The following is a 15,050-nucleotide window of genomic DNA, read 5'->3' as shown; positions in this document are numbered from 1 at the left end:
GAACACTTGCAGAGCGCATATCGCACGCTGAAGGTTACGTCTCATCTGTTGCCATTACGCGCACTTCCGCAGGGTGATTGTCTTCTGCTCGCGTGCGCATCATTCTTCAGTAGCTGTCGCATATATTCGTGAAGACCTCCAGGGCCATCATGGCTTTCACCGAGGACAGCCTCAAGGCCAAGCTCTCATCGCTCAATGAGACCCAAGAGGCCATCTCCACGGTCGGCCAATGGATCCTCTTCCACAGGTAAAGCATCCCATCTCTGCCAAGACCCCAGTTTGCTGCATGCATCACGCGTTGAATCCATGGATTGCGGGTTTTGTCATGCACTTTGGAACCATATACTAACGTCACGTGTACAGACGACATGCCGAGCGCATCGCTCATGTATGGCTACAGCGCATGAAGGAGTCGCCTCCGAATAAGAAACTGGTGCTCATCTATCTCGCCAACGAAATTACACAAACCTCCAAGATGCGCAAGAAGGAGGAGTTCCTGCGTGCATACGAACCCATTCTCGCCGAAGCGACGACGGTAGCCTACAAGGGCTCCCCCCACGAGATACAGAACAAGATTCGGAGGGTCGTCGAGGTTTGGAGGCAGCGCAACATCTTCAACTTGGCTGTGCAGCAAGCGGTTGAGAGGTCAATAGACGAGGTGGACCGCTCCAAATCTACGCGCAAACCTGCTCTGGGTGGATCACTCTTCTCGAGCTCGTCAGTCCCGCCCGAATTGACACCCGTCGCGCCTCTCGCAACCGCCCTCCAGAAGGCCGATGCCGCGACGAAACCCGCCGTCACCACCGCCAACCAAGACTACGAGAAGCTCACCAACCCGAATGCCGCGATCCCATCCCCGCCAATGCACGCGGCTGGACTCGCTGCACTCTGCAAGAAGCTTGCGCTGGCCGAAGGCGCTGTCGCCGAGAGCATCAAGGCGCGCAAGGCCCTCCTCACCGGTCTAGAGCACCTCCTCGAGGCGAACAGGAAGAAGCTGGTCGACGAAGAAGCGCAGGAAGCAGATCTGAAGACGCGCAAAGACGCCATTGAAAGTCGAAAGCGCGCAGTCGAGGAAGCCATCCTCAAAGGCCTGTCCGCAGCAGAGCAAAACAGAATCTCTACCGCACCCCTCCCAGTCGCTACGACCTCACCCGTCGCCGCTACATTCTCAGGCGCGCAAGAAAGACCAGAAGTCGAAGAACTCACGCCCCCACCCATGGAGTCCTTCACACCCGTCGGCTCACCACACCTCGCACCCGCGCCTCAGAACGACCCCGTGCCCACTATCCGCGACGACGAAATGCCGCAACCCGCTGCCCAGCCTGTCGTACCAGAGACCGCCCCTGCCCCCGCGCAGCACACCACCCAGCCCGAATACGCGACCGCCATCGGCGAGCCGAACCAGCACATAGCCGCCGATCTGCTCAAGAGCCTGCAACATGCGCCAATGGGTGCTGCTGAAGGTGGTGTGTACGGACAACATCATGCGTATGAGAATGCGCATAAGAAGAGGAAGATGAGCAGGAATGCTGGTGAGGATGACTTTGCGGCTTTTGCTGGGGATAGGGATATGGCTGGTATCGATGATAACTTTGCTGAGCTGATCTGAGGGCACTGGGCCAGTAGGGGTGGCTCTAGCTATCCCTCCGCGGGGTGTTGATAGATGGGATGATGGATCTAAAATGATATGTTGTGGCGCGGGAGTCGCATCTACTACTGCATGGCTTGTAGTGTGGTTTGCGCAGGGCGTTGGGGTTCATGGGTCGATGTACGATATGTATAGGGTTTGAGCATGGGCGGAGTGGGAACTTCGCAGGTATAACAAGGGAGATGTGGACGTGATCCAGGGCAAAGCTACCGGAATAAGTGGGAGACACAACTAAAAAAATGATCATCGAAACCGGTTAATTTTCAGATACCATCATCAATCATAATGTACAAATACAGCATTCATCTCATGTCATGTCATGCCGTCCCATCTCTATTCTCATCCTTCATACCCCCCATCATATACTCAAACCTCTCTAGTCTACTTCCTCAACCCTGCTAGGCTCTTGCGCCTGTGCCTGGCCCGGCATCTTCCTATTCTTCTCAATCTCGCCCATAACCCTCTGTCCCTCCTCGGTCGTCGCATCAATCACCCCCTCTTCCAAACTCAACATCCCCCCTTGGCCCAATTTCTCAACCACCTCCTCCGCTTCATCCACACTCATCTTCGCCAGCACCTTGTTCACCTCATCCAGCTTCCCACTCTCCAACGCACGCTGCAGACCCGGCGGGAACGACTCGAAGATCTGTCTCGCTTGCTCTTCTGCTTCTTTCTCTGCGGGGTCCGTGGCGCTGGATTCTTTGGGGGGCACGGAAATGTTGATTTGGGTGCCTGGGTCTACGGCGTGGAGTTGAATTTGCTCGACGCCTGCGCCTTCGCCTTGAGGGTTCTCGGCTCGTTCTTTTAGGATCTCCGCGGCGCGCGTCTTGATGCGGTGGTATGTGGAGTCGACGTCGTCGTTGAACATTTTGCCGGCTTGGTGGTCTTTTATTTGTATGCGTTTGAAGAAGAGTTCTACGCCTTGTCTGCCTCCCAACTGCCTGCAGTATTGTAGCAACAGGCCTTGGTGCACGCATTGCCGCGCGTGCTTGGGCTTGCCGTCAAGTTCAGAGTTGAAGGCTTCGACGAGGAGGCCGTCGGTTTCTTTCTCGGCGAGGATCTCGGGGTGGGCCATGAGGAATTGGAGGCAGGCGTACCAATCTCCGGCTTTTATTTTGGCGAATTGCTGGGCGAGGGGTGAGGCGGTGATATCTTCTTCGTTGTCGGAATCGGCGCCGGTGGGCTCGACGACGCTGCCTTCTTCTATGTCGCCGTCTGCGCCGGAGGACTGGCCTGTGTCTGTTCGGGTGGCGGAGGGGCGGGAGGGGTTGTTGAGGAGCTCGACGGCGGGCTCTTTCTTCGATGACGAGGAGGATGAGGCGGCTTTCTTCTTCTCTTCTTCGGCTTTCTTGACGTTGGAATAACTGAAGCCTTCGTGGATGTCGTCGCTCGTGATGTGCTTCTTGTCTTCCTTTTCCAGCTCGTCCAGCTTGGCTAGGAGTTGTTGCTGGAGATCTTGTATGCGCGCCTTCTCCTTCTCTAGACCCTGGATGAATAGTGTGTATCGCGGCTCTTCGCTCTTCTGCTCATCAATGTCCTTCTTCACTGCATCCACTAAGCTTGCCATCATCTGGGGGTATGTGGGCTTGTCCTTAATGTGCTCGTGTACACCCTCTGGTGGTGGCGGCGGCCTGTCTGAACCTCCGTCTTTGTCAATCTTCATGTCCATCATGCTCTCCATCATGGCCTGGAAGACGAGCTGGTCATCGTTCTGGCCATTTCCCTCGACCTGCTTGTCCTTGTGCGACTTCAGCGCTGTGAGGAGGCGATCGACGCGTTCGGTGAGGCCATCGTTTATGATGCGCTCGTACTTGAGTGTCTTTATTTGGTGGCGGCGGTGGTCGCGCTCCTGGTGAATCTGGGCTTGTTTGGCGCGAATGAAGGATTTCTTGTCGACATTGGGGTGCACTTCGATGTCGCTGTCGTCCGAGAGCTCTAGGGCGTCCTAATAGAATGTTAGAAGCTGCTACCATGACATGTGCAGAAGCGCATGACTCACCCACTTGCTGTAGTTGATTACCATCGTGGCCGAGGTCTGAGTCGTGTGCTACGGCGAGTGTTTGTGTTGTGCTTCGAGGCTGCACCTTGTCCGTAGCACTGCGGGGCTCAAGTGGCATGTCGCGTTCGGACCAGCTCGTCATCGAGAAGGTTCGACCAACTTCACTTCCACTCCATCACTTTCGACACGCGCGTTACTGTCATCGCAGCGCATTAGATGCACAAAATCTGACAAAAATGTGTCGCATCACAAGAACAGTATCGCGAATTCATATACATTTCAACAGTACATGTATTGCGTCATTACGCTACGCGCCTACATACCCGTCTCCATCTCCATTGCAAGTTAGCCAGATTTCACAAGACGTGGTGGGCCCTCAACCAGTCATTATCACTGTCATAAGCATAATCCTCGTCTTCATATAGATACTCAGGCATGCCTTCTATGCGCGACGACTTCAGCGCTGCAACAATGAGATCCGTGCCGAAATCCGGGAACATTTGCGCAAGAGGCACAAGATGCTGACGATTGAAGTCCGGATGCGCATTGACCCAGGCGTTCATGGCCCCTTCCACGAGAAGATCCTGGACGCGGTCGAGAGGGTGGTTTGAACTTCTACCTTCGGTTGAATGCGGGTTCGGTGGATTGGATGTTGTCTTCCGCGCGGAGTTGTGCCGCTGAGATGTAGCGCTTACAGGAGCGTTCTCAGTAGACATGGAGTTGGTTGGCTCAGTCTCAGACGGGTTTGTCTGCGAAGTGCCTTCCGCCGTCTGATCGGCTTGGTGTAGGTCGTCGCGCAGAGCTGGAAAGTAGCGTTCGCTTTGCTCGTACACTTGCCTCACCATGAACCGGAAGAACTCAGGTGCCGTCGTTTCATCCTCGTCACCGTAGGTCCGTCTTGGCTCTGTAAAAAGATCCACGAGCTGCTTGAGTTGGCGATAGGCTAGAGCTGTTAGGCCTTCTACTTGATACTTGTCGGCTACTGCGAAAACACGCAGACGATGCATGAACCGCTGTCGTAGCTCCGTCAACTCATCCGGAATATCGACTGTCTCGAGATATTCCTCTTTGTACGCGTAATCGAATAGAGCCTCTAGGCCTTCCGGATGGTCGCCTTTAAGAACTATCGCCTGATCGTTGGCTTCCTTGAAGTTTTTGGATGCCTTCTTGAACCACTCGCTCACTGAGCAAAGGACGAGACGATGACCGACGAACTCCTTTTCACCGTGATCGCCGTATTTGATGGTGATGTCAGCTAATAGCTGGTTCTTGTACCACCTGGCGTTGAGGTGAGGCTGTTCTGGATCCGGACGGACGGCGACTGTCCCGCAAGTGGCACACCGTGGGTTGGGCATGACTGCGAAGTTGATGTAGCCGCTATATTGGGAATTGTAACGAGAAGTTGGGGTTGAAGCGTGAAATAGCACAGGAGGTACCTTGCTTTGTAGTCGATGCAGTGCTGCTGTGTACTTTCACATAGCTGATCATTGTTTAGCGTCAACGATGCCTTTCCAGAACTGAGGGGGGCGTGAAAGGCCGTGTACTAGGCTCTTCATCCCGCCGCGGGAATGATCTCGCTACAAGACGAAGCCTGAGTTAGGGTTGGAGCTTGGGGATAAGTCAGCCCTCTTCTGACTCAGAGTGCGATGCTATACTTTAGTTCTTCTATTTTGTCCCATGGTACTGCGGTGACGCCACGTAGACGAGCGACTCACGACTTTCGAAATCTATATGTACCTATCCAATCAGGTCCTCTTAAAAAGAGAAGTATAGTTAACAAAAGAGCTTAGGGATAAGTCATGGAAGCGGTACGCTGCGATACTAGTGGAGTTCAGAGCTATGTCATCCGTTGATGAGTTTCGTAAGGTGATGAGAAGCCAGTTTTGGAAAAGATGGACAAACACAAAATTTGGGATGAACTCGTCCTTTAGAAAGGGAGGTCTCTTGGGTTCCAGCGAGATGCCAGGAATAGTGACGTACTGCGCATTGATCGAGTTGAGTGATTGTCGCGATTGAGAGGCATCAAGACCACTGCGCTCCGAGCCGCCTTCCAAGGTTCCGAACGGTATGTTGAAAGCGAATTGGCGAATGATAGCGTAGAGATACGGGAGATGGCTGGGAAGAACTATCGGAGAGGTGCGATGCCACGCCCCCGGTCCTCGGAACGCTAAAATTGCGCTTGTCGCCCAACAGGAAGGAGCAAGCTTCGATCAAGCTTTCTGGCATGGCTTGTCCACGACCATGCCGAAGCTTATCTTTCTCTCCAATGAACGTTACACGTGCGGTTTTGCCGCTTCCGCCCCTAGGGGCATCTTTTTTCGGCGGCATGGGTAAGACAGCCGAGGCGGCGATGCACGTACGCGTACCTGCCATGAGGCTACATAAGAAGATGACGCCCTGTAAGCTGATGCTCGCGCGCTGTCGTTCACCCTGTTTTCACGATGCGGTCCTTTGCCTTTGGCGCTTTCCTCTCGATAGTGGCACCGGCGCTAGCCTGCGAAGGCCACAACAGCTGCTACGGGCCGTTAAAAGATGATGTCGTGTTGACCAGAAATGTTCGTCGCATGCAACCTGACGCGCAGAATGCGACCACTACACCCAAGGCGCCGCTAGAATGGGGTCAAATCAACTTTTTGCATACCACCGATACACACGGATGGCTGGAAGGTCACATCAAGGAACAGAACTATGGGGCTGATTGGGGTGATTACGCCAGCTTCACCAAGCACATGAAGCAGAAGGCTCGGGATCTGGGTGTCGATCTGCTTCTGGTAGACACAGGGGTTAGTGTCTGCCATAAAGCCCTGGGGACGAGTAGGGCTGCGCACGAAGTTGATGAAAGTAGCAACTCGACTAACGCGCGATAGGACTTACATGACGGTGCTGGACTTAGCGACGCGACGACCCCCAATGGCAACGTCTCGAATGCCATTTTTGAAAACATCGATTACGACTTGTTGACCATCGGAAACCACGAGCTTTACGTTACCGAAATTGCCTATGAGACCTTCAACAACTTTTCCAAGGTCTACGGCGACAAGTATCTCACTAGCAATGTGCAGATCAAGAACCCCGCCACTGGCCAGTTCGAATATATTGGGTCTCGTTACCGTTACTTCACCACAGAGCAGGGTAAGTTGATCAATCATGGAATTGACAATATGCTGATAGGCCTAGGGCTCCGCATCATGGCTTTTGGCGTCCTCTTCGACTTCACTGGCAACAGCAACGTCTCCAAGGTTATCAAAGCGGCCGACATGGTGAAGCAGCCGTGGTTCCAACAGGCTATTAACTATACCGAGCCCATCGATCTGTTCGTCATCACGGGTCACAATCCCGTGAGGACCAGCGCTTCTACCAGCACAATGGGCACTGTCTTCAAGGCCATCCGCAGCATGAAGCCAGACGTACCTATTCAAGCTTTTGGCGGACATACTCACATTCGAGATTTTGCCGTGTACGACGACAAAGCTACAGGAATTGAGTCTGGTATGTACTTTGGACGAGCTTTGGAACAACTGGCTAACATGGTCTCAGGCCGTTACTGCGAGACATTGGGCTGGGTTGCCATTTCGGGCATCGAATCAAAGACTTGCAAAGCGCCGCATAATCCCAAGGGTGTACCGAATCCGACACGCAGCGCGGTAGTACCGTCGAGCACTTGGACTGCATCTGCTAGTGCACATTTGCCTACATCTACTTCCAACTCCACCCTCCGCTACGCCCGAAGATACCTCGATTGGAACCGCAATACCTTTGCTTACCATGCTAAGGGAAGTCAACGCTACACCGCGTTCGACACATCTGCCGGTATCAGCGTCACTAACGAGATCACTTCCGAGCGCGCGAAGCTCAACTTGACCGATTTGTATGGTTGCGCGCCAGCGACATACTGTCAGTACTGCAAGCCATTCCTAGCTGAAGGCAACATCTTCGGACTCCTTCAAACCGCTTTGGCCACTGTCGTCGTAAACGAGACGCGCAAGGACATCCCAAGACTCATCATCATAAACACCGGATCAGTCCGCTTCGATCTCGCCAAAGGCCCCTTCACCTACGACGACTCATTCATCGTCTCCCCATTCAAAGACGCCTTCCAATTCATCCCCGACGTACCCTACGAGCAAGCCTCTCAAGTACTCGGCATCCTGAACGCTGGGCCCTTCCAGAAGAAGAAGCGGGATCTTGAGACTTCCGACTTCGGCTTCAGTCCCATCCTCGCAGACAGAGACACGTGCCTCGACCCGCCCATCACACACCACTACGAAGGAGTTACCCGCCGCTCAAAGCAAGGCGGCCGTCTCATCCGCCGTCAATCTACCGCCCCCAACCCAGGCTACACGACCAAAGACGACTTCGGCACCGACGGAGACGATACCGTACACTCGGCCATCCCCAACTTCTCCCAGCCCAATGATCTCCAGGCGAACGCTTCTTTCCCGCTCGATGGATCGATGCCAAAGACTGTTGATCTGGTGTTCTTGGATTTCATTGCTAGTTACATCGTCGACGCTTTGAACCAGCCGGATGTTGGTGGTGACTTTTCGCTCGGCCAGGTGGAGTATTATATTGATGAGAGCTTTACTACTAATAGCTATTTGCCGGCGTATGCGAAGGTTACTTGGCAGGAGAATGTTCCGAATTGTCCGGTAGGTGAGGGGATTGGTGCTGCTTCGTGAGAGGGGTGTTAGACTAGTATACATATAGCGACTTCAATCTTTACGCAAGGATACACAAGCGTCTCACGTAAGACTATTGCCTTGAGATCATATACGATAACATTAAATTCGAGCTCCAAGTGAAAACGCACACACTTTCGCCCAACACGTCATTGGCCAAATTTATCATTGTTCGGGTACCCGTAGATCGAAAAGGCAGGCGTCTAATCTTTGCTATCATGGCTGTCGAAGCTGGTTATCCGGTGACCACAATTTGTTTCGATGAAAGTGTCGGACATGATGCCGCACTTGTTTGTAGTGGTCGAAGCGGTCGTAGCAGCCGTCAATGATGCACTCGAGTTCAAGGTCTCCGTGCGTCTGCTTGTCACGGAGCTCTTTCAATCTGTACTGCAAACATCCCCGCTCGATGTCTCTTCGCTCCTGGCTAGCTCTCCTTCGATTTCCTATGCACCTTGCGCAAGTCCTCTCGCCTGTATCGTTGACAATGAATTGCGGCAGAGATTGCGGCGCAGCATATGGGCCCTCTGTTCTTAGCGCTTGCGCAGCTGATGATTTGGAGGCCCGGTCGTAGTACAAGTGTCGCTGGCACAAGTGACTGCTTTTCCACTGAGCCACTGAGATGTGATCGCTCAGCTCTTCCTCATCACAGAAGACCTTAAGAGATCCGCGCATCAAATTTGCAAATCCAAACAGGTCCCTCCTCAATTTCTTCATGTCCGTTCCGAATGCTAGTGACGAGCATGCATGCTGGACAATCTGCACGAAGAGTTCTTTCGGGTCGATCCGGTAGTCGATGGGTATGATACTACTATCACTTGCTAGTCCATGTAAAGCGTAGATCTTGTCTCTGACATCAGTCGAATGCTGTCTGTGATATTGCTCAAGCAGCAATGTGAGGGGTTGAGGATCGCCGTTCCATTGAGCTTTCGCCCTGCTTATTACTGCGGCGGGACTATCGAGAACAGCCGGTACGCCGACGACATGAAGAGCTCTCCCTCTGTCCGAGATGGCTTGGAGGTCGGCCAATAGTTGCTGTAGTTTGATCCACTGCACGCAGTGGCCTCCACATAGAACTTTTGCCTCTCTTGCCAGTAAAACTTCTTGCACAATCCAGATCCTTTTCCAGTATTCCTTTTCACACAGCCCCAATATAGCTTTCGCTTTGCGTGCGTTCCATAACTTCTTTGGGTTGACGTCGTTGCCATCCAAAGCCACCCGCGTTTTCAAGTACTGCATCGCGACATCGCTCATTGTGGCATCATCTGCTTCGCCAAGCCAGATCCACACGGAACAAGCTTGTGTGTAGATCTCCCTCATCATCTGTACTTGGTGATTCTGCTCGAGTACATTCGCTTGATCGATGCTGATAGCGTCTATCCAGAAGAGGGCATCCTGACGCTGCACGCGCATTTGGTGGAGGAAGTGCCACAGATTGCGACCGACTGTGAAAGACATGCCATTGATATGAATATCGTCATATCGCTCTTTGGCACCCCATGCATACGAAAGAGCGACGTACGCTGGACACTCGTCATCCAGCGCGTGGCTCTGCAGATCGCATTTGATGGATTCCGACGCGTCGCCGGGCTGCAGGGTCACCAGCCTGATGTTCTTCCTCCCGAGATTGAGCGGAACATCGACATACGGGCTTTCCGACGGCGGCATTCTGTGGGCCGAGTGGAAACCACGAAAGGGTAATTGATGGTATCGTGGACTGTGCTACACATGTCAGCGTTCTCAAGATGCGGCAAAGGCCAAGGCTGCCGCCTAGAGCCTGCGCCACCACCTGGGCACCTTTGGGGCTTTTTCGGGCTTATGGTACACAGCATTTAACCCTTCAGTGGATTTATCGTGCGCTACTCATGAAGAAGAGTCAAATCCCACGTCGACGAGCTCCTTCGTGCTATACACTTTACTTTTCTGAAAGCATCCAATACACCGTTCGGCATAACTTCACATATCTGAAGCCCTTACCAATACACCAAAGGCCCTTTTACCTGCCGAAAGTTCCGAAAGTCCTGCAATTGAAGATACCGATAGAAAAGCCTCAGGGGTTGTCGCAGCAAGAGATGAAAAGCAGAATAGTGCTGCGCTAGCGACACTAGGCCGCCCCACTCGCTTGGACAAGAACCTGAGGCAAACAGAACCCTTTCTCACACAATTCCCGTTTGAGAACCCACCCCCGTACCATTACTCCGCTGTCTTATGAACTGATGGACCTATGACAGCTGTAGCGCATGCCATTCACGCCACGGTCGCGATGGACTAGACCACACGCGTGAACATGCGACGCGAACCACGGGCCGAGGATCTTGGGCCTTACCACGCGTGGTGCAGCCCTCTCTGCGGAAGACAACCTGTGCAGTGCCAAAAAATGCAGGTACCGTGCAGTGTATGATCTCCACAGCCTGTTGGCTTGGCTGTGCTGGGGTTTGCAATGAGTCGGGCTTTCTATTAGGCTTGGTTCTCGTCCGATCTTCGTAGGGGTAGGTATCTTCCGTTTCCTCTCGTGGTGGTGTGTGGATTCTCTTCGTGGGTCTTCTATATATCTTTGTCGTCTACACTCGCTGGCGAGATTACTCTTCGAAGTGAGGTACACGCTCTTTACATTCGCTCGTTTTCTTTACACCTTTTAATAATCGGGTTGTCGTTCGTACGCTGCTTGGCCCTCACAAGAGCACGAACGTTTCTTCACCTCATCTTCTTCGATTGATACACGCGCGACATGCATTTTTCCAGCCTCCGCGGCGCGTTTGCCGTTCTCTTAATCGCATACTTTAGCGCGGATGTTGCTGCGATCTTGGGTGGTGACCTTGAGACGCATCGGCTGCTGCGAGCAGCTACAAAACGAACAGACCTCTATCGGAGAGGCGTGAGGATCACCAAGAGATTCGAGTCTGAGTTGGCCTATGTGGACAGTATGTTAAAGCGATCATGAAGACTTACCACTACTGACGATTCGCTAGATGAGAACGTCTGGAATGACGAGTCGACATTTGCTTCGCAGGTCAAAGTCAGCGGGCAGAGACCACTACTCAACTTGGAAGAGCATGAACATCACATCAAAGATGTGCAATGTGGGGATGACACGATGAAGCTACACTTTGTGGATACTTCTTCAGCACGAGACGCCCGAGCGGCCTGTCATGACGCGGATGGTGGTTTGATCATCACGTCCCACGAGGGCTGTAATGATGAGGGCGAGCGATCGGTATATCGGTAAGCTCTCACGGGCGTTTCGGTGATTTCATCTGACGATCAAAGGGTCAATGACGTGTCGTTCGCTCAAGACGGTGAAGCCCTTGAGCTGTCCGTCTCAAAGACAACATGGCGAGCAGCGTTTGATCATGTCGACATTTCTTTCGGCCACACGACAGACGATCATATTTACCGACGCCATTCCGACTTCGCGAGAATCCGAAACAAGCGACAGAATAAGGTCGACATACCGGCGGACACTCCCGACGATGTTAACACTGTCTCCTTTGACCTATCATCCGAGCTTCTTAACACCACTTTTCCGGTCGAAGCATTCCTATCGGGTATTGCTGGCCTTGTTGGAGCACCTGATGTGCCGTTGCCGATCGAGATTGGATGCAAGCGATGCGCGACAAGTGGGCAGATCGCCCTTTCACAGGGTGCCTTCAACATCGATCTTTCCCAAATCGACCTCATTCCGGACATCTTCGAAGGCGGTGACGACGGCAAGGAGATTTCGCACGTCATCAGTGGTGGTTTCGTAGAGCTTGTCGCGACTGGTGTTGGTGCAACATTGGACTTGTTCGCTAGACCGCCCAGCTCTGGGAAGTTTGAGATCGCCTTATTCCAACTTCCTATTGCCGGTTTTACAATTCCCGGTATTGGCAAGGCTGGAGCTATCTTTGAGCCGAGGCTCGCCTTCGACTTTGAGATCAGTGGTACACTTGAAGTCAACTACGGACTCCAGCTTACAGTACGTGTTCTCCCACATGATCATCATGAAAGTACTAACGCTCTCAGGTCCCTGATGGTTCCAGTATCCGAGTGGAGCTTGCTGATCTCGCCAGCAGCCGCGTTACTGGCTTCCAGGAAACGAGTCTCACTCCGCTGCCCGTCAACGTTAACATAACTGACGCAGAGATCTTGCTTGGTCTCGCGTTCGTCCCTGCCATACCGATTGGTTTCGACTTTCTGGATCAGCTGAAAGCTGAAGTCACCCCATCTTTGAACTTACCCCGTCTGGACGCGAAGCTGTCGAGCAACATTCCGAAGAACTGTGGTGCCGGCAACAGCAGCAATGCTACGCAACCGGGTGCGCCATTCGCCAACCAGACAGCGGACTTCCCACCCGAACTTCTCAGTCTTGGCCCTCTTGCTTTGGTCGAAGCCAATGTTTCCCTTTCGATCGATATCGCTCTGGATGTTTCGATACCAATCCTTCCACCACCTTTCAACGCAGTTGGTGTCCAGGAGAACATTTTCACAGCCGTCTTCCCTCTGCTCTCCGGCTGCGCAGCGCCCGAGAATGCTTTCGACAACGTTACAGGGGTTATCGTGCCTCCGCCTCCGCCGATGATGGTTGAAGCTACATCCGCGCCCCCGAAGCTGGAAGCCAACATGACCGCGGCGCCGAAGCTAGAAGCTAACATGACATCTTTGTTCAGCGCGACCGTATCTGGAACGCCAATTGCAGACACTACAGCGAAGACTACAGCGAGTATTGCTAGTGAGATGGCTGCGGCTCCCACTTTGATGCCAAACGTCACCTTCATATTCGCCAGCGACGTGGTCTCGTCCTCCGCAGAGTCGATTGCTACGTCAACACCAATGAGTAGCGCCATGTCTACGACTTTGCTCTTGAATACTACTTCCACTGCGATGAGTAGTATAGTGTCTACGACTGCTGTTTTGAACAGTACCTCCGCTGTGGCAAGCAGCACCGCGTATGCGACGTCGCTGTTGAACACTACTTCGACTATGGCGAGTGAGGTCGTTTCTACGCCTTGTACTACTTCTCTGCTAAACTCCACTTCGACTCTGATCAGCTATGTTGTCTCCACGACTTCATCCGCTGCTACTACGACAGCCCCGGCTATTGAGTACACCCCGTCAGCAACATCGTCGCTCAACGATACGACAACATTAGCCGAGAGCACTTCGACTGTGGAGGCCACAAGCACAGCTTACGTTACTTCCAAGGTAACAGCAGAAATCACAGTGACTGCTTCCGCGAGCGCGTCGTCAGCTGCTGAGGCTGCGAGCTCTGCTGCCCTCACATCGGAGGCTGCGACAAGCAACGCAACATCTGTGGCTTCAAGCACAGCCAACCAATCTTCGGCTGTCGTCCCCGCTTCGTCGATGGAATCAACGGTTGAATCCGCGACGCAAGCTTCATCTTCGTTGCCATCTTCATCGTTCATTCCCACTTTCAACATATCGAGTTCAGCAAGCCCCGCCTCTTCAGCCTTGTCGAGCGCATTCGAAACATCTCTCGTAATTTCTTCCTCCGTCGCTTCAACAACACCAGTCGCATCCGCACCGGCTGTCGCGACAGAGAACCTTCCGCCGCCGGCACCGGTAGTCACTATGGCGGCTGGCTTTTTGGTTCCGAGTAACGCCAGCGCTGCGCCCGTACAGCAGACGGCTCCACTGGAGTTTACCGGTGCTGCGGCAAGGCATGCACCCGAGGTGAGGGGTATGTTGGGCTGGTTGATGGGTGTAGTGGGCTTTTGTTTGATTGGATCGTTGTTCTAGTCGTAGCCCTATCTGATCCATCGAATAGATGCCGTTGATGATGGCCTTTTTTTTCTTTCAATACATCGATCTTCTACCTGAGCGTCCTTGCAAAATGACCCTGAGTGTTCAGTGTATGTACCTAGGCAGCTGTACAATCGAAGACCTCTACAACTTCTTTGATTCTTGCGCACCTCTCTAAGCATCGATGAGATTGCTAGACGCAGATTTTAGGCTGTTCTCCGGGTCATACGGATTGCCACAAGCCCGCGCTAGCGTATATTAGCCACAGCCTCTTTACTGTCTTCGCTGTACATTCCAAGGTTCACCTGCTTTTTCTTCTTTGCCACGGAATGCACGCTCCAGAAGGACTGAATAGTATTCGACATCCGATAAATATCCATTCCTCATGTTCTCTCACTCGGATCTGGTCGCCCATAGTTGCGGATACTGCGCCGATTTCGAGGAGCATAACATTTGTAGTTATCCTATACAAAACTGGAGTTACGAAGGCTCAAGAGATGACTGTCTGTGGTTTCATTTGGCAAAAGCCTTTTTCGAATGGATTGATACCACAACGCAGATACGACCCGCACACGTGAACTTCAGAAAAAATGGCGAACTTGATGTATATCACGTAGGTGATGGTGAACTCGGGTCGTTGCCTAGTTTCTGGATGTTCTTTGAGTGCTTAGTAAGAAGCTCTGGTACGTATTGTCATCTCTACTCTCGTGTGTATGTGCTCGCTTCGATAATTTCTATTGTGAGACTGTTGTGGGGTCTGACTATATTCGTAGACGACTCTCGAGTAGTTACGGCTTTCGACAGAAGGCCCATGGCTCTGCTTCCCGGAAAAACTTCATCAAACGCAACTTTCGATACTACTAAGGCCTGGATGAGCGAGTGTGTTTCAGATCATCCCAAGTGCTCGGTAGACAGTGCACAAACGAGTAAGACACTGGAAGGCATTAGATTTCTGCTCATTGGCGACAAAAACATCACTCTCAACGAA

General features: G+C 52.7%; 6 protein-coding genes across 6 annotated transcripts; 3 read left to right on the top strand and 3 right to left on the bottom strand.

The window, feature by feature from the left end:
• Positions 1-149: 149 nt before the first annotated feature.
• Positions 150-1,609, top strand: J4E93_006398 (uncharacterized protein; the record flags this gene model as incomplete). The annotated part of the gene is made up of 2 exons (XM_049344311.1): positions 150-247; positions 364-1,609. 2 exons carry the CDS (start codon positions 150-152, stop codon positions 1,607-1,609), a joined length of 1,344 nt encoding a protein of 447 aa, XP_049198746.1.
• A 415-nt stretch (positions 1,610-2,024) lies between these two features.
• On the bottom strand, positions 2,025-3,671 carry J4E93_006397 (uncharacterized protein; the record flags this gene model as incomplete). The annotated part of the gene is made up of 2 exons (XM_049344310.1): positions 2,025-3,593; positions 3,648-3,671. 2 exons carry the CDS (start codon positions 3,669-3,671, stop codon positions 2,025-2,027), a joined length of 1,593 nt encoding a protein of 530 aa, XP_049198745.1.
• Positions 3,672-4,003: 332 nt separating this feature from the next.
• On the bottom strand, positions 4,004-5,002 carry J4E93_006396 (uncharacterized protein; the record flags this gene model as incomplete). The annotated part of the gene is made up of 1 exon (XM_049344309.1): positions 4,004-5,002. One exon carries the CDS (start codon positions 5,000-5,002, stop codon positions 4,004-4,006), a length of 999 nt encoding a protein of 332 aa, XP_049198744.1.
• A 1,209-nt stretch (positions 5,003-6,211) lies between these two features.
• J4E93_006395 (uncharacterized protein) lies at positions 6,212-8,326 on the top strand (the record flags this gene model as incomplete). The annotated part of the gene is made up of 4 exons (XM_049344308.1): positions 6,212-6,430; positions 6,515-6,779; positions 6,825-7,136; positions 7,185-8,326. The coding sequence occupies 4 exons, from the start codon at positions 6,212-6,214 to the stop codon at positions 8,324-8,326; spliced, it is 1,938 nt and encodes a 645-aa protein (XP_049198743.1).
• Positions 8,327-8,542: 216 nt separating this feature from the next.
• Positions 8,543-9,991, bottom strand: J4E93_006394 (uncharacterized protein; the record flags this gene model as incomplete). The annotated part of the gene is made up of 1 exon (XM_049344307.1): positions 8,543-9,991. One exon carries the CDS (start codon positions 9,989-9,991, stop codon positions 8,543-8,545), a length of 1,449 nt encoding a protein of 482 aa, XP_049198742.1.
• A 1,060-nt stretch (positions 9,992-11,051) lies between these two features.
• J4E93_006393 (uncharacterized protein) lies at positions 11,052-14,059 on the top strand (the record flags this gene model as incomplete). The annotated part of the gene is made up of 4 exons (XM_049344306.1): positions 11,052-11,244; positions 11,293-11,545; positions 11,591-12,278; positions 12,326-14,059. 4 exons carry the CDS (start codon positions 11,052-11,054, stop codon positions 14,057-14,059), a joined length of 2,868 nt encoding a protein of 955 aa, XP_049198741.1.
• Between the last annotated feature and the right edge of the window lie 991 nt (positions 14,060-15,050).

This window comes from Alternaria ventricosa (assembly GCF_023758065.1).
Source record: "Alternaria ventricosa strain BMP 2768 chromosome Unknown scaffold_10, whole genome shotgun sequence".
NCBI classification, from domain to species: Eukaryota; Fungi; Ascomycota; class Dothideomycetes; order Pleosporales; family Pleosporaceae; genus Alternaria; species Alternaria ventricosa.
Note: the sequence above shows the minus strand (reverse complement) of the source record. Positions and strands in the feature narration are given on the sequence as shown.